The sequence below is a fragment of the Labeo rohita genome, chromosome 13 (assembly GCF_022985175.1).
Source record: "Labeo rohita strain BAU-BD-2019 chromosome 13, IGBB_LRoh.1.0, whole genome shotgun sequence".
Lineage (NCBI taxonomy): Eukaryota > Metazoa > Chordata > Actinopteri > Cypriniformes > Cyprinidae > Labeo > Labeo rohita.
The window spans coordinates 4,859,061-4,885,075 of record NC_066881.1 but is presented as its reverse complement, the minus strand read 5'-3'; the positions used below and the strand labels follow the sequence as shown (position 1 = coordinate 4,885,075).

General features: G+C 35.2%; 2 protein-coding genes across 3 annotated transcripts; one reads left to right on the top strand and one right to left on the bottom strand.

Moving 5' to 3' along the window:
- Positions 1-1,837: 1,837 nt before the first annotated feature.
- c1d (C1D nuclear receptor corepressor) lies at positions 1,838-3,664 on the bottom strand. Its single transcript, XM_051125298.1, has 5 exons — positions 3,583-3,664; positions 2,860-3,009; positions 2,701-2,767; positions 2,557-2,612; positions 1,838-2,395 (listed from the first exon to the last, which is right to left on the bottom strand). Exons 2-5 carry the CDS (start codon positions 2,995-2,997, stop codon positions 2,216-2,218), a joined length of 441 nt encoding a protein of 146 aa, XP_050981255.1. The 5' UTR covers positions 2,998-3,009; positions 3,583-3,664; the 3' UTR covers positions 1,838-2,215.
- A 358-nt stretch (positions 3,665-4,022) lies between these two features.
- Positions 4,023-25,261, top strand: slc29a3 (solute carrier family 29 member 3). 2 transcript variants are annotated; one of them, XM_051126648.1, is made up of 7 exons: positions 4,023-4,162; positions 6,127-6,205; positions 8,504-8,905; positions 14,229-14,311; positions 16,410-16,636; positions 16,794-16,956; positions 23,405-25,261. In XM_051126648.1, the coding sequence occupies exons 3-7, from the start codon at positions 8,585-8,587 to the stop codon at positions 24,018-24,020; spliced, it is 1,410 nt and encodes a 469-aa protein (XP_050982605.1). In that variant the 5' UTR covers positions 4,023-4,162; positions 6,127-6,205; positions 8,504-8,584; the 3' UTR covers positions 24,021-25,261. The 2 variants fall into 2 exon arrangements, with proteins under 2 accessions (XP_050982605.1, XP_050982604.1); XM_051126647.1 differs by having other exon boundaries at positions 6,085-6,205.
- Positions 25,262-26,015: the final 754 nt, after the last annotated feature.

Here is a 26,015-nt window from a genome sequence, read left to right as displayed (position 1 = left end):
TCTGGAAGGCTTAATGAGGAGAAGAATGGTCAGACATGGAGGTGGACCAATCTTGTTATAAGGGTGTATAACTATTGCAGAAAGTGGAAATCTTGGCTTTATGAAAGACATCATGGATTCTTTAAGGTATCAGACCATTTTGGCAAAGACTGTGATACCATTGGAGCAGAGACTGAAGCTTGATCATCAGTGGACTTTCCTGTAGGACAACCATCCCAAAGTATACATCCAACTCTGCTTAAACTTGGTTCAGGGATGGGTTGTAGAATGTTCTTGAGTGGCCTGTTCAGATTTAAATCTCATTGAAAATATTTGGTGGAATTTGAAGAAAGCAGTAGCAATGTGAAATCCAAAGATTATCAGTGATCTAGAAGCTTTTTCAAGAAAGGAATAGGCCAAGATTCCAGTTGAGAGGTGACAGAAGCTTCTAAGCACATAGGCAACATTTAATGGATGTTATGAAGAATAAAAGATTCTCTACAAAAGGTAATTGCTGGGGGTTGAATAATTTAACACATTTACATGTATGTTTAGAAAGGGCTGCCAACTCTCACACATTTGACACTTTCTCACGCTCTCACACAACACATCCAATTTCTCTTTTGAGTGATTACAAAGGAAGGGATATATGCGCATTTTCTAGGCTAAATATAATCTGTTCAGAATTTGAATAAATGGTTGTTTTTCGTGCTGCTAACAGCCATATATCCTGTGCACGCAGCAAAGTTTTGATTGTGACATAAACCCCTCATCGTCACATGTGGGATTTCATTTCGAATGGGAGAAAAACAACTTGCCAAAATAGCTGTTCATTAGGCAATATTGATGCAAATGAAAAGACTGATAGAAACATTTGAATTTCCGCATCAAAATATTTTTTTTAAATACAGTTGCAATCATTTATAAAAGTAATAACTTGTAAATCTTGCAATTATTTTACTGTACACTGCTATTTTTCTACTAAAAATGTCGAAAATTGCAGCACTTCAACAGTTATTCACTCAAACGTGTTGTTAATCAACTTTCTATAGTTTACTGATGCCTTGGTTGAATTGTTTTCATAAAATTTTATTCACAGGTGCAGAATGTCTTGTAGGTCAAAGGGGTTAAATAATTTTAACTACAACTGTACATATGAATGCATATTTAGCTAGTTATTTACATGCATATCCATAAATAAGTACAGTGTCATGAAGGAAGATTAAAAGGTCTGTGTTGGCAAAATCAGTTTCCAACTTCATGTGGCATTTATTGCACTTCACAGCAAGTCATTAATTACAATCTCTGCTGTCCTGGCATCATCACCTATGCATTGTTCATCTGATGTCCTCTGAACACATAAATGCAGTAAAAGAATTTTTCTATTGCTTATGCCGATTATAAGCAGAATATTACCATAAAAATACCCAGCGATTTTCTCTTTTTCAGGATACTGCATTTTGAAGACAATTTTGTAAAATTCAAATAAGCTGTACAGATCTTGAACGGAGAGGGTTTAAACAATGTTTTTCATTCTTGTTTCCGTGAGTGAACTATAAACAATTATCACACATGCAACTGTGGAGTTTACAGACAGCAGGCAATTACAATAACTTCTATTCGACAAATGCAAGTTTATGTCTCAGTTGTTGAATTTTTTTATGTTCATAGAAATATTTACACATTAAGAAAGCTGCCCTTTCATTTGTTTACAAACAAGCCAACTATACATTTCATTATGATTTTGAATCCCTGGAACTGGATTGGGTTGAATAACTTGAGGAAAGCTGCCTCTCATCTCATTCAAAAATAATAAATCATAAAACCGCAATACTTGCAAATGAACTGACAAGATAGAGAGGATTTAGTAGTTTTAATGGGACTGGTATTATGGATGGTCCACATTTCAGAGTATATAACCCCAGACATAAAACATACTCAAAACGCAAAAGAAAAAAAAAAAAAAGAAAAAAAAAAAAAACCCATTCTCTTCAAATGCAATGGAGTAAAACAATAAAAAAAGATTAAAAAAAACAAACACCTGTAACTTATATTGGGTTTCTTATTTAGTTTGAAACTAGTCACGACCGAAAAGAATGATGCTGCTCACCACAGCATCATAACATGTCATGTGTCTTCTTATGCAATTTGTCAATGCAATGAGATATTTGTTGTGTAATCCCAAAGTCGGCTAAATATTTGCAGGAAAACTTCAATGTCTCACCAGTCAGTTCAATCAAGAAAACCTTATGTGTTTTCCTTTCTTGGGATGTTCAGTTGTGTCTTTTCTTTTCTTGTCCTCTGTGTCCCACAGTGCATTCCGTACAAACCGTGACGCTGCATCTTTGTCCAGACGTGCAGCTTTTCTTTTGTCCGTGATCTCTTTGACTTTGTTCATGTATGTCCTGATTCTCTCCTGTGAAGTAAAGGAGGATGTTAGTTGCCTTCTCACTTAGTTAGTACAAACAGTAAAAAATCTTTCATAAACAATGCATTTTACTATCACAAACTGTATTTCTGTTCACAGATTTAATACATTAAATGTGAAACACGAGTACAATGACAAAGCTCTCTTACCAATTCTTGTTTAATCGCATGGTCTTTCGGATTGACTCCTTGTGTCACCAGATACACTAAGAAGGAAAGTTAAGTCTTGTTATAACATATTAACCATTTATTAAATATCACATAAAAGTAAAACATGGAAGTGTAGAATCTTACTCCAGAACATCGAGTTAAGGGCATATGCAGACATCAGATCCAATTTAGCTTGATCAAGAGGATCCAGCTTGAATGAGGTACAAAAAGACCAAAACATTATAAGCCATTCATGTGATAAAGTTTATATAACGGTTGATTTGTGCGTATGTTTTCACATACTTTAAGCAGATTGTCACTTCTGGATACAGACACGAGTGTTTGGACCATATTCTGGACAGAGCTCAAAGAGGAATCAAAATCATTCAGGTTTTCCTCAATTTCAGTGGGGTAATCCTCTGCAAGACCATCATCAGCCATTGTATGAACAGTCTGAAAACATAATGATATATTCAAAATTATTTAATATAAATCAGGGTTCCTACAAACTCAGCCCAGTGAATTACCTTAAAAAGTAGTTAGTTAATTAATTAATTGATTACTTATTTATTTATTATTTTTATTTTTTTGATAAAGCATCCACTCACAAAGCTCAGCTTCAAATTATTTACATAATTCAGAACTGAGCATTGCTGGGGGAAAAACCATTCGTCATGATATTTTACGATTTCATTAACTTTACTGGGCCTGGAAATTTAAATTTCGTGATATTTGACTATGGGAACAAACACCCTAACCAGACTAAACCCTAACCTATGCTAACGCTGTAACATTATACAACATTCAAAGCACATCAAACAAATAATAAGGATAAAACACGCAAGACTATAACAAGCATAGACTAAATGTGTATATCCACGTGTGTTGGTGACTGTGTGTTTTCACAGCACATTTAGTCTCATTGACTAATAAAATTAATAATATACCATCCAAAACAGCTCATTAAACACTTCTTAAATCATAGATACACATAAAGTACATTTATGTTAGTTAAAAAGCTCTTACCTCGAATCACGCACGACACTGCAGCTCCACTGAACGCAGAAAAAATACACAACGCTCAAACGCCGGTATTTCAAAATAAAAGCCATGCAAAAGTAACATTGCAGCAAATCGCATGTTACACTAAGTAAATATTACAATAATAAATAACATTATGCCTAAACAGTATTTATTACTGTAAAAAACGTGCTAGCATAATATTTTATTAATCTAGTGGACGTTTGACGTGATAAAGATTTTATGTAAAATGGGTTTGACATTAATTTTGCCTAAAATGATCAACTATTAAGACTTTATTTTAAAACTGCCTGTATAAAATCCTTTATTGATTACAATTTCTACATAACCATGTTCGTTTTGAGTTGTATTTCCCCCTGTTTCAGTTACATGACTTTTAACTTGCCATGAGTCTTTTAATTTGAAGTCGTGTTATTCATGTTCCGCAAATATCTAGTATACTGGATATTGTGTTGTGTACTCTGATGTATACACAAGTCACCATGTCTACTGAGATTGTGTTGTTATTTTCTGTCAGTGTTGAGTAGGTACGAGAAAGATGAATTCAGCTAAAGTCAAGCACTTGGTGAGTTTCTAAATTCATAAGCGTTGCTACAGTTCGCAGTTTTAAAGTCACAGTTTTACTACAAATACCATGGTTAAATTGTGAATTGTAATGGATGGTTAACATGGTTTGAATTAATTTATAAATAAATGGAATGTTATTTACAGTCACCTGATCCGGATAAACGCGAAACTTTTCCGTTGAGAGTGTAATACTGTCACTACAGACTTAAAACAGCTGTTTTGTCTGCAATTACCGGCTGTGTATATTACTGTACAACCACTTTAGCTAAACTTTGAACATCATTAATCCGAATCCAGTTTCTTTACTCGGCTATACTGATTTTCTGTGTGAAATGTTACTTAGTTACTCTGTCTTTACTCACACATATTGAGAAACACTTCCCGTTACTGTTTCAGATGACATGGGCTTTGTTTCAAAAACCAGAGAGCTGCCTAGCTAGACACAATTTTTGGGCTTTTGGCAACTCCAATAGAAAAGAGAAGCAAAAAATACAAATGCACTTTAATATCTCGTTTGTTTCGCTCAGGCAACGAAGCTAAACTACATGTGTATGGTAATCTTTTAGTACCATAACAATAGTAAGTGTTGGGGAAATTTACGTTTAAAAGTAATCCATTACAGTATTGCTTCTCCCTAAAAAAGTAACTGATTGCGGTAGTTACTTTTTATGAAAAGTAATGCCTTGCGTTACGTTTGCATTACTTGTTTGTTTTTAGTATAAAATGTTATGTTTTTGGCAAATGTAAAAGCTCTTTCATGCCAAAAAGTGAAATTAATAAGCCTCAGGTTGAAGGAAAAGTAAATTCACGTCTGCAGTAGAACACAGGAGAAGAAAATTAAGCACAAATGTTTGTTTATGTAAAGCAATTTTTTCTTATTAATATGGTTGAATTGAATCAACAAAGGTCAGGAGCAAAGACACTGGTTAATTAAATGGGATTAAACGCATACAGGATACTTGTGTTACTTAACATTTAATTATTGCAGATTTGCATCATATTCCAAGATTGCATTTCACTGTTTTTATTCATTTTGAGAAATACTGAATATCTGTTTTTGTGCACATGAGATGAGTAAATGCATGTTTACATTTAGTTTACAACTAAAATAACAACGTTCACACAGTACACAACACCTCTGCACTTACTCCCAATTTCTCTCAGCGTGGGGATGGGAGACTTGTCAGTCAATAAATAGGAAAACAGAGTAACTGGTGTAACTTATTTGAAAAAGTAACTCAGATATTTTCTTGTAAATTAAAAAGTACTTGGCTAGTTATTTGAATAAAGTAATCTGATTACGTAACTCGCGTTACTTGTAATGTGTTACCCCAACACTGGTAACAGTATCAGAGTACCATGATATTACCATCGGACACCATCAGTGTACCATGGTACCATAACAGTACTGTTTTGTAATGACAAATTGACTTGTCTTTTTAATAACGCTGCGTAAAACCCTTTGTACTGTAGTGAATATATTTACCACAGCAACTATTAGTAAATGTCCTTTAAATGAACACTTATTTTACCCAATATTTATTTCAAATTTCCAAACAAACAAATAAAAAACATTTAGAAAAAGTGCACTTTCTACTGATTCCATTGATAAGAATATAATATTATCAGCTGTAGAGATGTGTATGTTTGTATGTTCTTCTTGTATGCAGTCTCCTAGGTAGATGTCAGTCTGGTGTCATGTGACTATTTAGGGTACAGGAGCATGTGAGTGTGTTGTAATTAGTGTGAGCGATGCATGTAAGGCATCAGCAGTTATTTCAGAATTCCTTGAATAATGCATCAGTCAGGATTGGAATAGAGACAGACTGTCACATGCTTTTTTCGGTGTGAAATTCAGCATACTGCGAGTAATGCGGTGGAGGTGTGTTTTCATGTGTGCTCTCTGTCTGTCTGTTGCAGCGCTGTGAATGTTTACTTCTTTCTTCATTGTGATCTGAACAGACAGTGTCTCCAGGATGGCAGACAGACTTTAAAAGCAGACAGACGGTAATCTCCCAGCAGCAGAGGGCTTGACGTTCTAGTAAGTTTAAGTACTGTTTTATAGTTTCTGTGTTTTGTTGAAGTTATTATATTTTTATTGTTATTATAAGTTCCTTCCTCATTATTAGTGGTGTTGGACATGTATAATACATTTAACAGATAATTTATATAAGTGGACAAACCGGCTGACTAATCTCACTGAACACAAACTCAGATGTTGGTTTAATCATTCTGAAATGCCTGAGGCAAAGTTTGTCATCAAAATGATTTGGCATAATTCTCAAACAGTTGGGTTACCAGTTATTAGGTATCTGACTTTGAAAGCAAGATAAAATGCATTAAATGTATTTAATTTATTAAATTTATTTAAAATGTATTATAATTTTTTTAATGTTATTTATTTACTTTTTGTTTAGTTTTATTATAGCTTCCCCAGTTGCAGCAACTTAAATATTTATTATTGATAATTTGTGCCAGTTTCCCAGAAAGTGATGATTTTGTTCTCTTTAATACATGGGATCGAAACAGTGCTTCATGCACAAATGGGTTTTGCGATATTCCAATTTTTAGTTTAAGTTAAAATCACAACTTATGATGGAAACATAGCTATAGACACTTGAGGGTGGATTTAAACTAGGGATGTCACAATTCTCAATATAATATTGAACAGTTTGGTAAGACACCCACGGTTCAATACACCCTTGTGAATTGCGTTTTTTTTTTTTTTTTCGGTTTTGCATTTAAATAATTTCCTTTTTTTATTTTTCTCAGAATTTGCTGTGTGTGTACCAGTGATTTTTCAGCGACGAGGAATCGCTCCCCACTTATATTTGAAAAAGCAACACACGTAGGGCTCTATGATTTCCACGATCCGGAAAATGCGGACGGAATCCAAACGGAATTTACTGAATAACACGGATTGTCACGGAATTTGTCAAAGTTTGAATGAATTAATCAAAAGTAGGTCATTACACTTAAATCAAACCGCAATATGGACTGGTACCTGTAAATATTACGCTGCAAAAATACCATTTAAACTTTAAGTAAAAGTTTGCTTTTCTCAAATTTTCAATAATTAAAAGATAAATGAAATTAATTTTTATGCCTTTATTTGATAACCAGAACATTTTAAATACACAACACAGAATTTCTGAGGGTATAAAAAAAAACCTTTCGTAAGGCTATTTTAAGAATAAATTTGAATAAATTAAGTATGCATTTAAATAATTAGACATGCTAAAACAGAATTTGATAACAATAAAATATGGTGAGAAAAAATAAAACATTTCATAGGGCCCTAAACATGTCATTTTTGTTAAACCTTTATGAAATTGATGTGAAACTGTATACATTTCATGATTTTAATTAATTAGACATGCTCTTTGATTAATAAAATTTAAAAGGAGTTGAGAAAAATTAAAACGGAAAAAATGGAATTTGGAAAAAAAAAATAAAATGGAATGGATTTCATAGGGTCCTACACACGCAGAACATCTTCCCTTCTAATGACATGCAATAATAAGACTTTCTAAACCCGTTGTCCAACAAAAGAGTTATAAAAACAAAAGTTATTAAAAACATTATAACTTGTTTTTAATTCACAATGTCAGTTTTTATTCACTTACAGCATTAGTGATGCCTTTATCCATATTAGAGATTTCCTGGCTGGAACGTCATCAGTGTTACTTCTTTAAGGCATGTGTGGATTTTCTGCACGAGGGGCACCCTCTGGCATCCAGTATGAATAAAACATCCTATTTTGCGTAAAAATAAAAAAAAGAATACCTCTCTCAAAAGAAATATTAAGCAGACATATAATAATCCACACTTTTCCAGTGTATAGAGGTATAGTATTTTGTTGTTAATTTGTTGCAAAAAAAACACACTGATGTGGCAAGCTATCAGAACCAAACTGAAAGCCGTGGTTAAAAACGGAGGTGCGTATTGAACTATGGACTAACTGTATTGTTGCATCCCTATTCAAACACAACTCAACTCAAACACAACTATTTAAAAAGGTTCAAACATTCACTAATACTCCAGAAGGAAACATGATGCATTAAGAGCCGCGGGACTTTTTCTTATTTAGTTGAAATATATATTTTTTCCGCTTAATACTGCCCTTCAGAAGCAACAGAAAATACTTGCATGTTTTCCAGAAGACAAATTAAGTACAATTTACTTTGATCTTCAAATTCATGAACCATCACAAAACAAAAAAAACTGTACCAGCAAGCTTTGCACATGCAGGCATCCCTCAGTTTTTCCCTGAAAATGTAAAAATGTAGTTTTATATGTTTTTAATGATATCCCTCTCTTCTATTTCTCTCTCCTCTAGCATTAGTTTTTCCTGGTCACCCTTACATATACAATCCCTTGGATTCGTCCATTTCCCTCTCTCCATCCCGTCTCTTTGAGAATGGATGGTCAGCAGTCTCTACAGGCCAGTGTGAACTCCTCTTACATTCCCACCACCATGTGTGACGAAGAGCATTCAGAGGGTGAGGCAGCTGGGGACGACACTTCACCATTGCTTTCCCAAAAGCAGCCAGCAGGGCCCCTGGCGGCCCGTCACTGCCCGGAGGACTCTTTCAATCTAGTGTATATCATCTTCTTCCTGATGGGCATCGGCTCTCTGCTGCCCTGGAATGTCTTCATCACGGCCAAACAGTACTGGCTCTACAAACTCAGTAACAACTCTAGCCCTACTGGTCAAGAGGAACCTCACAACGACCTGGGCGTAAGTCTGAAAACTTGTATTTATTATTAACTAGTGGTTGACCGATGTATCGTCAAAGCAGAAACTGGACTTTTATTTTGACAGCATCATGAATGCCAGCACCTGAGCATCAGAGAAAAAACATTAAAGGGGTCATTGGATGCCCATTTTCCACAAGTTGATATGATTCTTTAGGGTCTTAATGAAAAGTCTATAATATATTTTGGTTAAACATTCTCAATGGTTTTGTAAAACAACACCCTTTTTACCTTGTCAAAATGAGCTCAGCAAAAATCATCTCATTCTGGTCGAGGCTGCTTTAAATGCAAATGAGCTCAGCTCACCCCGCCCCTCTCTTCTCTCTGTGGAGTGATGAGCTGCTCTGAGAGATTGTTTACTTTAGCCGCATTTAGCCCATTTAGCAGCTAAACTTGCTTACTAGCACATTATTAGGAAAGGCGATTGCAAAGATTCATAAAAAAATGCTTATACTCACTTCTGCTGTAAGTGAAGCTGGATCACGAATGATTCGCGTGAACAAAGACGGATATATGTAGATCGGGAGGTGCATTCCCTTCACAAACAAAAGTAATCTACAGCATCTTCGGTGGCTCAGATGTCGGGAGTAAATGACGACCACTATGTTCATTATTACGTCCAACACCTCAGTCACTCAATCTGAGATATTCTTGACTAACTTACATCCCTGCTCTGGCGTCGAAACAAAGAGGATGGACTGTTACAGCTGATTTGAGGGAAAACGCTCATGTCAATCAACTAACGTGGGAGCGGCCTCTGAGAACGGCTTGATTTGAAAAAGGGGATATTATTTTTACAGATTAATTAAAAACCATTGCATGGATTTTTTTCATTATAGGGTAGATTTGTACATACACTGCCAACACACATTAATGTTCAAACAACATGTAAAAGTGAACTTAGCATCCGATGACCCCTTTAAACAGTTGCAAACAGCAATAATAAAACAGATCAAATGCAAACAATAACCTAATAAACATAATAACAATAAATATAATAAATAAATGATACATTGTGTCTCAGCTGTACCCCGCTGACCACCTCAAACATTTCTCTAGATTTTATGGTGACCTTGCATGACACATTCATGTAATAATATCAGTTTTTAGAGCACAGATTAAGGTTTATGAAAATGTAAGTTAACTTACATTTTTTTTAAAGGACATCTCCTTTTAAAGGAGATGTCCGCTTCCAGAACAACAATTTACAGATAATGTACTCACCCTCTTGTCATCCACAATGTTCATGTCTTTCTTTATTCTGTCGTAAACAAATTGTGTTTTTTGAGGAAAGCATTTCAGGATTTTTCTCCATACAATGGACTGATGTGGTGCCCCGATTTTGAACTTCCAAAGTGCAGTTTAAATGCGGCTTCAGACGATCTCAAATGCAGTTGTAAACGATCCCTGCCGAGAAAGAAGGGTCTTATCTAGCGTAATGATCGGTTATTAAATAAAAATAATACAATTTATATACTTTTTAATGCCAAACGCTCGTCTTGTCTTGCTCTACTTGGACTGTTTTTTTCCGGTTCATGACAGTTAGGGTATGTTGAAAAACTCCCATCTCATGTTCTCCCTCAACTTGAAAATCATCCTATATCGCTGTTTTAACTTTTTTGTTAAGGGTGTTTGATCTTCTTTGCATGTTCACTTTGCAAAGACTGTGTCAGAACTTCTGCAGCAATGTAGGATGATTTCGAAATGATTTTTGAAGTTGAGGGAGAAAATAAATTTTTTCGACATACCCTAACTGTCTTGAGTCAGAATACAAAGAATTCAGGGAGGGAAAGGCAAGACAAGTGTTTGAGAATAAAAAGTATTTAAATTGTATTTTTTTTTTATGAAAATAACCGATTGTTTCACTAGAAAAGATCCTTCTTCCTTGGCTGGGATCATTTACAACCACATTTGGGATCGTTTGAAGCCACATTTAAACTGCCTTTTGGAAGTTCAAAATCAAGGGGGACCACACCAGTCCATTATATGGAGAAAAATGCTGAAATGTTTTCCTCAAAAAACGTAATTTCTTTACGACTGAAGAAAGAAAGACATGAACATCTTGGATGACAAGGAGGTGAGTACAATATATGTGAATCTTTGTTTTGGAAGTGGACTTCTCCTTTAACAGTCATGTAAGAATGAGAAGCTATTCAATGTGGAAGGGACATGGTGAATCTTCGTATCTTCGGACTGGAGAAGCGCGTGTACTTCAAATTTCCCACGATCGAAGAGGACGCTAATATGCATGTGCGAAGCAAATATCACAGATCAGACTAGTTGCGCACGCAAGTTATTTAAGGTGTTTCAAATGTACCCCTGTACCAACTGTACCTGATCTACAATCATATGTGATATGCCACACAGAGATGTTCTTTTCCTGTTTTTTGCCTTAAATTATATGTTAATACATACTTTTTACTTTCCAACACTGTACATCTGATGGTTTACAATAGAGTTTAATAAAATATAGTATTAAACCATTGAATATGATAAGGTAACTTACAGTAAGCCAATTGACACGATTTTATTGTAGTGTGTTTACAGTTTTTTTTTGTTTTTTTTTTCCCTGTAAAAATGTCCACAAAATTACAGTGCAACTTTGAAGAATAGTCAGTCACACATAGCATATATATTGCTCAGCCATGTGCTAACTGTTGCTAAAGCGTGTCAGGTGACACAACATGTCTCAGGCACGAGTGTCACCTACTTGTTACCACGCTGAACAGTTATTTAAAGCAATTACAACATGTTTGTGCACTTTCTGCTCACCCAAGCAATCTTAAGGTCTTGTGATATTTGACAGAACTGACGTTTCGTCCATGTGCAGAAGCACAGACTCACATTTGCTCCACATTTGTTATAGGGTCACTGAAGCTAAAAGCTAGTAATGTTAGGTAGAATCTGTCCTCTTTTGATGGTGGCATTAGTGTGTGGTTTATCCACCTTATTTTTCCCATAAGAATGGGTGCAGCCATTTGTACCTGTTATTTTTTTTTTTTTTTTTTTTGTCTGGCTTCTGGTCTCATCCACTTCCAGCTATTTTTAGCTGCACAAAAAGCTTGTTTTGCTGCTTGATATTGCAAACTGGTTTGTCTTACCATATTATTTTAATGTATTATCTTAATTATGAACACACTGGTTTGTAGTGCAAACTGTTTTACTGTTTACTGTACTTCGATATTCTTCTTGTTATTTCCCTATGGCGGATTATGAACCAGACATCTAACACATTACCAGAAAACAGCTTACTTCTGCATTGAAAAATAAGGTGGATAGTGTTAATCTACTGATGTTTTTCCTTTCTTGACCTTTGAATTGATCTGATTATGCCCACTGGCTGCACTTTCATGTTTGTTTCTAAATAAATTGAATCAGAAGGCTGAGGTGTGTCCTGGGATACTGAAGTGTGTTGGCTTTTTTGTTTGTATTTCCATCTTAGTTGCCAGGGTGGCAAAGACAGGGTGGCCACATTATTTTAAAAAGGAAGAAAAACCACCAGGTTTCATTAAATGGGTTCTGTTATTGGCATCATTAACTTTTAACCCATTTGTGCCCAAATTTTTCTAAATGGTTTCATGCATGTAGTCATGTTAATAGTCCTTATGTGAACATGTTCTGCATTTATTTTCCCCAGTTTTTTTTTTTAACTCACTTAAATTTGACATGTTTTTTTTTTTTTTTTTTTTTTTTTTCATGTTTTTTAAACATTACAATAGTTTTTTAAACATTACAATAAAAATCCTTCTTAATTTAATAAGAAAGACATGAACATCTTGGATGACATCGGGGTGAGTACATTATATGTGAATCTTTGTTTTGGAAGTGAACTTCTCCTTTGACTCATGCAAGTTATGAGTTCATGTCTATTGATTTTATAATCCATTTTGTTACTCTCACTTCTGCCCAAACTCTGGTTTTATCAGACAGGGCAGAAAGTGGTGAAAGTGAAAGTGTATAATTTTATGAGACTCTTTCATAGATCGCCAAGAGCATATGAGCTCTGATCACCATTGTTATTTTGAGCATGTGGCATATTTCCCAAGAAGATCCATCACTAAACATGACTGAAAAATGTATTGCTTTACTTTTAAAAGATTAGTTCACTTCCAGGATAAAAAATATCCTGATAATTTACTCAGCCCCATTTCATCCACATTGTCCATGTCTTTCTTTCTTTAGTCAAAAAGAAATTAAGGTTTTTGAGGAAAACTTTTTCCGGATTTTCCTCCATATAGTGAACTTCAATGGTGTCCAATGGGTTGAAGGTCCAAATTGTAGTTTCAGTGCAGTTTCAAAGGGCTCTACACAATCCAAGACGAGGAATAAGGGTCTTATCTAGCAAAAAGATCTGTCATTTTCTAAAAAAAAAAAAAATGTTTATACTTTTTAACCACAAATGCTTGTCTTGCCCTAGCTCTGCAATGCAACTTGACGGTGAGTAAATGATGACGTTTTTGAATGGACTAACCCCTTCTTAAGATTCTCTGGGATAGTTTACCCAAATATTAATATCCTGTCATCATTTACTCACCCTCCTATCATTGCAAACCTGTTTGACTATGTTTCTACTGTGCTAATTTGAGGAATATCAATGGCAAAATGTTTTGTAAATGATGAAGGAACAAAAAAGAACAATTTTAAAAAACATAAGTGACATCAAGCACCGTTAATGGCTTTTTAACAACAAAGCACTGATTTTCCTTACTGTATTTTTCTGTCTAAAGAGCGAGTTTTTCAGTGGCCAGCATGGTAATGGTACAATGTTAATGATAAAATACAATTAAAGATAGCAAATGAAACTTAGATACAATAACATACAATGACATTTATTGTATACAGGATTTCCCCAAAAATATTTCGTAACAGTGTATTATGTCAAACAGTGTATTATACTGTCAAAGCTGACACATCAAATATTGTCAATTGATGTCAAATAGCAAGCAAAAAATTGGCCTGAGCAACAGTTTGAAAACAGTGAATTGGAATACTTCTACATGTTCAATTGTGGTATTCTGTGATCAGATGTGTGTGTGTTCTGACCGTAAACTAACTGTATAATTGACAGTTAGCCCAGGAAAACATTGCCCTGTGTGGCTGTTTATCTTGTATCAGTCTGCATTCATTATTCTCACATGATAATATGACTCCATCCAATATTTCATGCCCATTTATTTATGCAATAAGAGTTTTTTTTAGCAATAATGACTGGCATTGTCACTTACATCACTGATTGTGACACATTTATTGATTATGATTGACTTATTTATGTTTTTATTTATTTATTTTTTTGGTCTGGTGTGCAGGACTACTTTGAGAGTTACATCGCCATTGCTTCCACTATTCCCTCAGTGCTGTGTCTCATCCTCAACTACCTCTTGGTCAACAGGTAAAACAAACATCTGCACACTTCACCTTCTGTCTTATCCACTAACAGTGTGGGATTCATGGTTTCAAATGCTTTGAAATCCACACTCTTAAAAAGACAAATTTCCGCTCTGTGACAAGCAGAATGGACAATAAAGTTAAACTAAACAAACTAAAAATAAAGGTTCCCAAAGGTGGTTTTCACTGCGATACCATAGAAAAAAGCATTTTGGGTTCCCCAAAGAACCTTTCAGTAAACAGGATATTTCAATAATCTGAAGACCTTGCAATGGAAGGTTCCATGATGTTAAAGATTCTTCATGGAACCACTGATGCCAACAACAAATCTTTATTTTTAGGAGTGCAGGAGGAATTTTTTGAGATTCTACACTGGTTGAAAGGTAGTATTAGTTTGTCTTCCTATAAAAGCCAAAACATGTTTTTTAACAGGCACAAGAGTGTGCAACTCCTTCTACAGCACCAACAAAGCATCTCTGGCTCAGCCTAAATTGAATCAGGTCGCACACACAAAACGTCCTGTTCAAGTGTACTGTGGCACCTTTGTAACTGTTGCCAATTCCTGTGCTCTTAGAGAATAAAGACTCACTGTGTCCATTTTCCAACATTCCATGTTTGTCTCTAGAGTTCCCTTTTTTGTGGTTTTGTTGTGAACATTGGGCTCCAATTTTAAAGATTTAAGACAAACTGAAAATAAGATCAGCACAGTGAAGTCTGAAGTCTACCTGAATTGGGATGAACGAATGGCTCATATAAACTCTATAAAATAGTTTAATGTTGACCCTCTGCATTGATGTAACCCTGTAAATAAGGACTACATTTCTGTTGGTAAAACTGATTATATCTAGAGCAGAGCTGAAGGTATATGATGCAAAAATATATAGCGTAATGTAAATGTAACGTAAATAATGAATTATACGATTAAGTGGCTGGCCAATATATCTGTATATCGCTAGCCTGAACCAAGGGTTAAAAAAAAGCCTGGTATTAAATTAAACAATTAAACACATCAACTACATTTAAAAAAAAGTTTTGTCCTTAAAGCCCCACTCATTGCATTTAAGAAAACCTGTGGCTGATCATTAGAAGCATTCTCAGAAACTTTTTGCATCCATATTTTATGGATTTTATGGATTGTAATTTTCCATACTCTCCTTGCAAACTCTGACACCCCCAGATGGGGAACCACAGGTTGACCAAATCAAGTTCTCATTCTCATTTGTATATTCTTGTGCTTAAATTGTTTCAGATCACTTACAGGAGAAGTTCACTTCCAGAATAAAAATGTATAGATAATTTACTCACCCCCTTGTCGTCCAAGATGTTCATGTCTTTCTTTCTTCAATCGTAAAGAAATTGTTTGTTGAGGAAAATGTTTCAGGATTGCTCTCCATGTAGTGGAACGGTGCCTGTTAGTTTGAAATCCAAAATGCAGTTTAAATGCAGCTTCAAAGGACACTAAATGATCCCAGCTGAAGAAGAAGGGTCTTATCTAGCGAAACTTCAAAATCATCCTGCATCGCAGCAGAAGTACCGACCCAGTGTTCACAAACTGAACGTGCAAAGATAATCAAACACTCTTTACAAAAATGGTAAAATAGTGATATAGGACGATTTTGAAGTTGAAGAAGAAAATGAGATGGGAGTTTTTTGACATACCCTAACTTTCATAAACCGGAAAAGAGAGTTTACACGAAGCTAGACAAGACGAGCATTTGAGGATAAAAGTATATCAATTGTAATTTATTTTAGAAAATAACCAATCCTTTCGCTTGATAAGACCCTTCTTGAGATCATTTAGAAGCTGCATTTGAACTGCATTTAAGAAGTTCAAACACACGGCCACCATTGAAGTCCACTATATGGAGAGAAATCCTGAAATGTTTTCCTTAAAAAACATAATTTCTTTACGACTGAAGAAAGAAAGTCATGAACATCTTGGATGACAAGGGGGTGAGTAAATTATCTGCTAATTTTTGTTCTGGAAGTGAACTTCTCTTTGAAATGTTTAATTTTGCAAGACTGAAAAACATACTAATGTTACATTTTCTTTAGTGACAATCCCAAGCATTTCTTAACACTGACCCCATTATTTCTTTCAGGTTCTCCTCTCAGGTGCGGATAATGTTCTCCCTCCTGGTGATCTTGGTTGTGTTTGTGGTGACCACAGTGCTGGTGAAAGTGGACATGTCTGGGTGTAGGATGCAGTTTTTTGGGGGTACACTGGCCAGTGTGGCTCTGGTCAGCGGGGCGTCCAACATCTTCTCTGGCAGTGTGTTCGGTATCAGTGGCCACTTTCCAATGAGGATATCCCAAGCAGTCATATCAGGTTCCACTCATTTCTCCACTAAATGTTCATCCTCCTATGTTGACTGAATGGAAATCGGTGCTATTCATCTCTAAACATACATAATTCCACATACCAGTAGCACAATGAACAATGAATCCACAAGACTAAGCTTGTGTCTTGTGTCTTCTGTCTTCAGGTCAGGCTATGGGCGGCACTTTGAGTGCATTTGCATCAATAGTAGATCTGGCTGCCTCGAGTGATGTGACCAACAGTGCGCTGGTGTATTTCATCACTGCGGACATCTTCACTCTTGTCTGTATCATGATGTACCTGCTGCTGCCCAGACTGCCTTACTCGAGGTGAGTGAGTTTCCTTAAAGGAACACTCCACTTTTTTTGAAAATAGGCTCATTGTCCAACTCCCCTAGAGTTAAACAGTTGAGTTTACCGTTTTCAAATCCATTCAGCCGATCTCCAGGTCTGGCGGTAGCACTTTTAGCATAGCTTAGATCACTGAATCAGATTAGACCGTTAGCATCTCGCTCAAAAATGACAATAATGACGATATTTTTCCTATTTAAAACTTGACTCTTCTGTAGTTACATTGTGTACTAAGACTGACAGAAAATAAAAAGTTGCGATTTCTAGGCTGATATGGCTAGGAAATATACTCTCATTCCAGCGTAATAATCAAGGAACTTTGTTGCCGTACCATGGGTGCAGCAGGCGCAATGATATTACACAGCGCCTGAAAGTGACCGGTGTTTTAACAAATAATGCTACCTGTCAGATTGTGCTACCAACACTGTGTTTTTCATACTGTAATGTTATGTTTAGGGTTGGGGTAGGTGTACACGTTAATAAAGCCTCACACAATATTAATATCATGCTGGAAGCAAAATCTGATAGGTAGCATTTTTCGCTGTCGAATTATGCTACCATCTGTTTTAATGGGAGGTAGCAAAATCTGACAGGGTAGCACAAATTGTCAGAACACCGGCACTAAGTTTGTGTAGATGCAGAGCTGACAGTTGCGTAATATAATGGACTACTTGCACTGAGCCTCGTGACGCACTTCTGTTTTAAAATCGTACGGCTCAGTTATTTCCAGTTATGTACATTTTCAATGCACTGTAATAATCTAGTTGACTTAAAAGCCTAATAAAATGACAGTTCGTGGGATGATTTCAAATTCTGAAATTTTCAGAGACAGGAGAAGACATATTCTGATGATTACTTTGTACAGAATTTTCCAAACTCAACGGAACGTGAAGTTTTAGACCAACTTAAACCGATCTGAGAAAGCAGTGGCTGGTAATCATACCTCATTGTTCACCACAGGGTGTCAGTGCTCTATAGTGGCCCAATCGCGACGTTGCACTTTGTGAGATCTGATAAATAAGATCAATTAAATATGTTAGTCAGTATTCTGTGTCATATTCTGTCATCCATGGTTAATTTTCATAAGGTTGTCACTGTATGTAGTCTAATGCCAAAATATGAGTATTCAACAGTAGCACTGTCAGTGTGTTACTGTTAAAAATTATTTAAATGTTTAACTTCATTAAATAAGGCAGATACCGCACACTCATTCAGCCATTTTAAACAATGGAATTAAGCAGAATGGGCTCGGAAAAACAGCACCAAGGCACACAAACAAATTAGCCATGGTTTTACTACCAATAAAAACAAAAAATGCAATTGAAGTTGAACCATATAACAACAAATTAACTTGGGTTTTACTACACTGTCCATAGTTTAACGATGGTAGGCTATTTGTAGTAGAAGTGTTGTATACAAATGGTAAAAATGGAAAAAACACATTTAAAAAAGCACTTTTACTATAGTAAAACCATGGTTAATTTTCGTAAGGTTGTCAGTCAAACTCATTTAAAACTATATTCATCAGGTATGAAATATGGTCAGTAAAAGAAAAATACTTTTTTGAGAAGGCGGCAGGTTAGTGGGGAAATATATTATTATTCAGAATGCACATATGGAAGGGAAATATATTTATAGTAACATTTCAGCAGGTTGAAGATGATTCATGTTAACATAGAGAATATGATTAATTGTTTTTTTTTTTAAATGCCATCCCGAAAATGTAGTAATAACTTGCGTTCTCATGAGAAACTGTCTGTATGTAGGTGCGCTGAACGCTAACCGGAAACTCCAGAGCCGTAACAAGTAGAACGCGGAAGTAGTTGTGCAAGTAGTCCATTGCGCCTGCTGCACCCATGGTACGGCAGCAAAGTTCCTTGATTATTACGCCAAAATGAGAGTGTAGTTCCTAACCATATCAACCTAGAAAACTGACACTTTTCATTTTTCGTCCGTCTTTGTACACAATGTAACTACAGAAGAGTTGCGTTTTAATTAGGATAAATATCTAAACTCTTTGGTCATTTTTGAGCGAGATGCTAATGGTCTAATCAGATTCAATGGTCTATGCTAAGCTATGCTAAAAGTGCTACCGCCAGACTCGGAGATCAGCTGAATGGATTCAAAAATGGTGAAACTCAACTGTTTAACTTTAGAGGAGATGGACAATGAGCCTATTTTCAAAAAAAGGTGTAGTGCTCCTTTAACATGTAGCACGAACCCATTTCAGGTTATGAGATTTCTATTGCATGTTAGAACCACTCAGTCCTTGATAACCTATATGGATGTTTAACTACACTAAACATTTGACCCCACACATACAAAAGGAGCTTAGTTTTCTCTCATTTCACATGAATATCTCCCATATAAAACCTCACCTCATGATATTCACTGAGTTCTTTGTTGAAAGACCAACTGAAAGAGGAACTGTGGTGCTGGTAGTGAATCCATGAGTTTCATCTGTGGCCTAGGGTTAAACCACAGTTTCGGGACACAGTTGTGTTCAGCAGTTGCTGATGTGCCAACATACTATTATTATATACTTGAGTTAGGGATTTTTCCAAATCCTACATCCACCAAACTCAGTCTAATTATCAAATCTGTCAGTCACAAAAAGAGAAGTGTAGCAGAATCTCTTTTCCAATGCAATGGACATTGAAAGGAGACTCTTTTAAGCACCCAAAATGTAATAAAAGAAACATGGGAGTATAATTATAGTTCATATGACTTTGGTATTATATTACAAATCTTCTAAAACCATATGGTATATTTGACAGCTGTGTTTCACACAACTCTCATTCAGATTCAGATGTCATTGTACAGAAAAAAAGTTTCTTGGAGATTCTGTGAAATTTCTCCTTTGTTCCACAGAGGAAGGAAAGCTATAAAGATTTTAGAACAGTAGATGATGATGAAAGAAATTTTCGCTGAAAATTATTCATATAAATGCAGTACTCAGAGTTACCAGTAAGTGGTACTAGAGTGCTGCATTTGCATGATGCAATATATCTAGCACACAAAAGAAAATATCACTGAATCATTATTCATCAAGTATTAATAATTATTAATGATTTAAGCAGTAATGTAAGAGAATCACTTAAGTGTTGTGTAAATCATTGCTTGTAAATCCTTGGGTAACACTTTCTATGAAGCCTGTATTTTATAATACATTATAAGGGTATTCTTAAGGCATTATAATGAATGCATAATGCATTATAAAAAAACAAAACAAAAAAAAAAAACTTAAAATATGTTGTATCATCTCATGAATATTTCTAAGAACCATTTTAATGTATTATAATATTTACTTATTTGTGGTTATGGCTTTTAAGAGAATGATGATTTATAACACACAATAAACATGTTGCATACACTTAAGCTTGATTATATTTCTCATAGTTATAGTGTATTATAAGTCTGACATCTTGCCATGTTATTTGTGTTTTTATTTACTTTATTTTTATTTAATAATAATAATAATAAATATATTTTTAAACAACCATAAGATCAGATATCAGATCAGATGAATGTGTAATAAAACACATTTGCTTTGAACTGTTTTATTATAATATCAGTTTGATTATTTTGATGGTACCCTTTAGACAGCTGGTGATAAGTAGCTCTGCAACTCCATGTCAACTAACAGTCATTAGAGTATTATTAGTATGTCTGCTAAATATATGCTAACACTTTATTTTGATGGTTCCCCAACAGACATGACTATAAGTAACTTTGCAAGTATATTCACATTCTACCTACCCTAACCATAACCATAACTAACCATAAGTCTGTTAATACTCAAATAAGAGTTAGTTGACATGTAGTTGCATATAGTCAATAGACTAAGGGGACATAATATATAAACATTGCATTTTTTTCAGTTGAAAGTATTAACTAGCTCCAATCAAAATGAACACTAACCTCACAGGAAACACTCAAATAACACTCAACACTTAACCACTGACAAGATTAGTAGTGAGAGACTGTGCAGATCTTAAATAAACAATGTCAAGATATGATATAGTCATTATAAATGAAGTAGTTTTAATATGGTGTTCATTGCGTTTTATAAATAATCATACTCTTATAAGTTAAAACCACAAATATGTCAGTATTATAATGTATTATAATTGCTGTTATGATTATTCATGAGATGATATAACATATTAAGTATTTTGTAATGCATTATGTATTCATTATAATGCCTTAAGAATACCCTTATAATATATTATAAATACAGGCTTAATAGAAAGTGTTACCTTGCTTTTATGAACCTATCATTTGATTTCTATTCGATTCAGAATATCACAGCGTTATTTTTAATAATGCTAACTAAAAAATGCTGCCTTCGGAGGAAGGCATCAACAGTGGTGGGCAGTAACGAAGTAGTTGTAATTCGTTACTGTACTTAAGTACATTTTTCAAGTATCTGTACTTTACTGGAGTAGTTTTATTTTGAGTAACTTTCACTTTTACTTCACTACATTCCAAAGCGTAATATCGTACTTTTTACTTCACTACATTTCATAAACATATCGTTACTCCTTATAAAATATCACGTGCTCTGAGACGCACAAGCGGTGTCTGATTCATGAACAAACTGATTCTTTTCAATGAACCTGTTAAACTGATTCGCCAATCGCACCAAACGATTCATTCACGAATTGGAATGATCCGATTGCAGCTGTTCTCAAATCGACAACTCATTGATTCAAGTGATCCGTTTAGAGCGAGTCTCCAGTCAAATGAATTCACAAGTAAAAACCGGGAGATCTTGTGTGCGCGCGACCGATGCTGCGAAAAGTAAGTTACCAAGGTCGAATTTTCGTATTAATTTTTATAACTGAAAATCATATTTAGGTCAAAGCTGTCCGTTGTTTGTGAATTACATCTGCTGTAAAAGGTGATCTGTTTAAGCGCACTGAAATGCTTGAATTCAGACACATCAAAAACGAAAAATTTTAATAACAGCTTAAATAAAATAACTCATGCACGTTCATATTCCTCGCTGATATAACGTTAGCAGTTTTACTAAAATGCTAGCCCTACGTGACGTCTGTTTATATATTGTTTTGCAACAGTATAAATGTTTATATTGTTTGGATCAGCTAGAGTAGACAGATATAATGTTTATTCAACAGATACTGAAAATAAGTAAATATTGTTAGCTGATGCTAACTGTCTAGCTGCTTGCTGGTGCTAAGTTAAGATAATTTTTAGATATAAAGTCCACATATTTTTATTCAACCACCTAGATAGATTACATCCGAGGGAAAAAGAAAGGATGTGATGTTCAGATCATGGTAACTACAGTAATTATCAAAGGAAAGGAAATAATCATTATGTAAATATTTCCTTAAAATGTTCTCGCTAACTTTAGGCCTTATTCTCATGTCATATATAACTGTGACGTTATGCAAAACAAGCTTTAAAACACTTTTTTTTTCTTACTGTTGAATATATGATTGTCAAATCTGTTTTGTCTCGGTACATTGCAGTGTAAGCTACACATTGAATATTACTATATCACTTTCGTCAACATAGTCCATATCAACAACAAAAATGTATTTTTTGGGAAAATCCCAGGTTTTTTGAGCAGTAGGATTATAAAAACAAATATGTGCTAATATAAAATTCAATTAAGTAGCCTATTTAAAATTGCAAAATTAATCTATCAGTACTTTTTCTCAACTTGTGTACTTCATCCACCACTGGGCATCAAGGCACGTCCGAATTCAAAGTTAGCTTCAGTCCTGTCTCATAAGATGCCTTCATCTGATCGATCTTTGAAGGAAGCAAAGATGTATCCATTGCTGCCTATGATATCCCACAATCCTGTGCGTTCCTTTCAATGATGGTTGAGCTAAAAGTATAAAGATGGCATCTGAAAGTGTGTGTAAATATATATTTTTGACTAACTTTTTGCACTTGTGATTGTATTTCTAGCGAGAAATCAGTAATTCAATATTCGTATAGTTATCACCAAAACTCCTTCTATTTTGTTGTTGATCATTAAACCATGACACTACGTCGGAATCAGTTTCGTGAAGTGCCTTCATACATGCTGCCTGCAAAGACATTGCCTACTAAGGCAGTGAGGCAACAAGTCAGCTGCCTAGGTTTTCGGATGCAGCCTTGCAATCAAGTCAACTATATTCCCAGCAGTTAAGTGAAAAACACCTCAACCAGGGCTCAGTCGGGGGGGTCCAGGTTTCTTCTGCCCGGACGAAATCAACATGGTGTGGTTTAATCAGTGAAACCATTTATTTCAGTTGCACCTTCCAAACATTTTTATACTTTAAGCCCTAAACAAAATTTTAATTCAGGAACGGAAAACATATTCATCACAGTCAATGTATGAATTGTAGATTGTGATTATCACTAAGCCTAATACCAGGTGTCAACGGGTCGTCTGTCTCTCTTTCAGATACTACATGGAAGTAGCTGGTGCACCCTATAGTGAGTCTAACAGCTACTCAGACTCCTCATCTGTATCCGTGCCACCCCTCAAACCCATCCTGAAGAAGACCTGGGTGCTGGGCAGCTGCGTCTTCTACGTTTTCTTCATCTCCATCATGATTTTTCCTGCCGTCTCCTCTGGAATCCAGTCCATGAGTAAAGACTCTGGAAACCCGTGGGCTACTACATACTTTGTGCCTCTGACTAGTTTTCTACTGTACAACGTTGCAGACTTCTGTGGCCGGCAGGTCACCGCTTGGCTGCAGGTGCCGGGGCCCACCAGCTGCGTGCTGCCAGTGCTGGTGATCTCCAGAACCGCCTTGGTTCCTCTGTTCATTTTCTGCAACTATCAGCCCCGGTACCACCTGCACAATGTATTCTTTGCACATGACCTCTTCCCAGTCGTCTTCGTTTGTCTGCTGGGGATTTCCAATGGGTACCTGGGCACACTGCCCATGATCTACGGGCCCAAAGTCGTGCCGCGGGAGCTGGCTGAGCCTGCGGGTGTCGTCATGTCCTTCTTCCTCACGCTGGGGCTTGCTGTGGGTTCAGCCCTCTCTGTGGTGCTCGTTCACTCCATCTGAGTGTAAATGACTCTGAAGGATAGCTGCCTTTTAGACTTTTAAAGTGTTGCCACAAGACTGATTGTTTACACTACAGCACTCAAGAAGACTTTTGCCAATTTTTAAAAAAAAAAATCTTTTATGTGGTGTTACAGTCTTAATCCATTTTAAGGTTCCCAATGAAATGGATGGGTTTTTTTGTTTGGTTGGTTGTGTTTTTCTTTTTGAAATCAGTTATTTTTAAATGCTCTTCTAATTGCTTTTACAGTCAATTTTAAGGTGAATTTTATTATTTTTGCTTTTTTTTCTTTTAGAAAATATGCAGTCATGTTTGGGGTCAATAAAACATTTTGCATAAAAAGAAGCATTGTATGTTATTTTTCTGCAATAACACACAGGTATAACCTGGTTTTACTGTGCTTTCAGGTTTTTTTGTTGTTGTTGTTGATTTAATTCAATGCAAAAATATAGCATATCTAACATCAAAAAAAAGAGGAAAAAAATAGAAACCTGTCATTATAATTGACACTCAACCTTTTCAGAAATGGAAAAATGAACTAAAAATGAAATGAAATGAAATGGAAGAAAAACATTCAGGGTGTGATGTTAAATTGGTGACCCTTGTGCAGAATTATGTGTGACTGCTCTCTATACTTATATTTGTATGACAACAAAACTTTAAAATAGCTGAAACAAGTAGTGATACGCCATGTACTTCAGGAATGTCTACTACTATCTTGAAGGAAACATTTCAAAATATTTGACCCTGGACCACAAAACCAGTCTTAAGTAGCACAGGTTTATTTGTAGCAATTTGTATGGGTCAAAATTATCGATTTTTCCTTTATGCCGAAAATCTTTAGGATAGCTCTTTAGGATGTATATATTACAGACGCTCCTGATGTTAACATGCTTACAGATGTTTGTTTATTTATTTATTTTTCTCTAGTGATCTGATACCTGCACCACAGATGAATGCTACATGAATGCCACATGAAGAATGCTGTACCAACATCAGATGTTCAACTACACTGATATTTTATCGTAAAACAATTTCCTGGACTACTGATGATGAGTTTTATTTCTTAAATCCATGGAAAGAAGCAGCAATCACTTAAATATCAGGTATAATTTACTTGTTGAACAGAATTCAGAAAACAGTTTTCAGGAATGACACAAAGTCTGTTCACATCTCTATATCTCTATGGTTAGATCAGTGTAGTCAGTAATGTTGTTTTGACCTTCGTTATGTACATTTTGATGATACTGTGTTGTAAATAAAATACAAATAGTTTAAAACTCCATTCTTTGGATCTCTCATTGTTTCTACCTGACAGTCCTAGTCTCACTGATGGGCCATTGGAGGAGGGCCTTTTGTCTCTCAGGTGTGAATCACTAAATATTCATGGCCGTTGTCACTCCCTTGCATATTCCCTTTCGATCACAAAACACGTCTTAGAAAATTTAAATCAATATATTGTTTTCTGTAAACGAGAGAATGGGATGATTTTCACATCATTTTGTAGAAAAAAACTCGACTTTCCAGTTCTCAAAAGTCTTGTGAACAATTGTTCTGAATGTGTTTCACGGCCTTATTTCAGTGACTTAAAAATTTAAAATGTTGCTTGCATATTATTGTAGCCCAGTTTGTGCTGATTACAATGCAATCAGACTTTAGCCATTAATATGTTTTTAAGATACTAAAAAAAGCACAAATGTCAGGGCATGTCAAAACTTCTCCAGGGTGCCAAAACACCCTCAGACCCCAGAGGGTTAAGTAAAGATCATCTTCCATGAAGATAAATTGTAAATTTATTTATATATATATATATATATATATATATAATTAACAGTGTAGTAATATGCATTGCTAAGAACTTTTTTTGCACACTTAGATTCCAGATTTTCAAAAAGTTGTATCTTGGCCAAATATTTTCCTACCCTAACAAACCACATCAATAAAAAGCTTATTTATTCTTGCTTTTAGATGATGTATAATTTTCGAAAAAAAAAAAA

What these genes read in the sequence shown, in the direction of transcription:
- c1d (XM_051125298.1), bottom strand. Translation starts at nt 2,997, where the DNA reads ATGGCTGATGATGGTCTTGCAGAGGATTACCCCACTGAAATTGAGGAA. An exon ending in CCTTAACTCGATGTTCTGGA is followed by an intron (nt 2,613 to 2,700) that starts GTAAGATTCTAC and finishes TTTCCTTCTTAG; the next exon opens with TGTATCTGGTGACACAAGGA. An exon ending in ATGCGATTAAACAAGAATTG is followed by an intron (nt 2,396 to 2,556) that starts GTAAGAGAGCTT and finishes TTTACTTCACAG; the next exon opens with GAGAGAATCAGGACATACAT.
- slc29a3 (XM_051126648.1), top strand. Translation starts at nt 8,585, where the DNA reads ATGGATGGTCAGCAGTCTCTACAGGCCAGTGTGAACTCCTCTTACATT. An exon ending in AACCTCACAACGACCTGGGC is followed by an intron (nt 8,906 to 14,228) that starts GTAAGTCTGAAA and finishes TCTGGTGTGCAG; the next exon opens with GACTACTTTGAGAGTTACAT. An exon ending in CCCAGACTGCCTTACTCGAG is followed by an intron (nt 16,957 to 23,404) that starts GTGAGTGAGTTT and finishes TCTCTCTTTCAG; the next exon opens with ATACTACATGGAAGTAGCTG.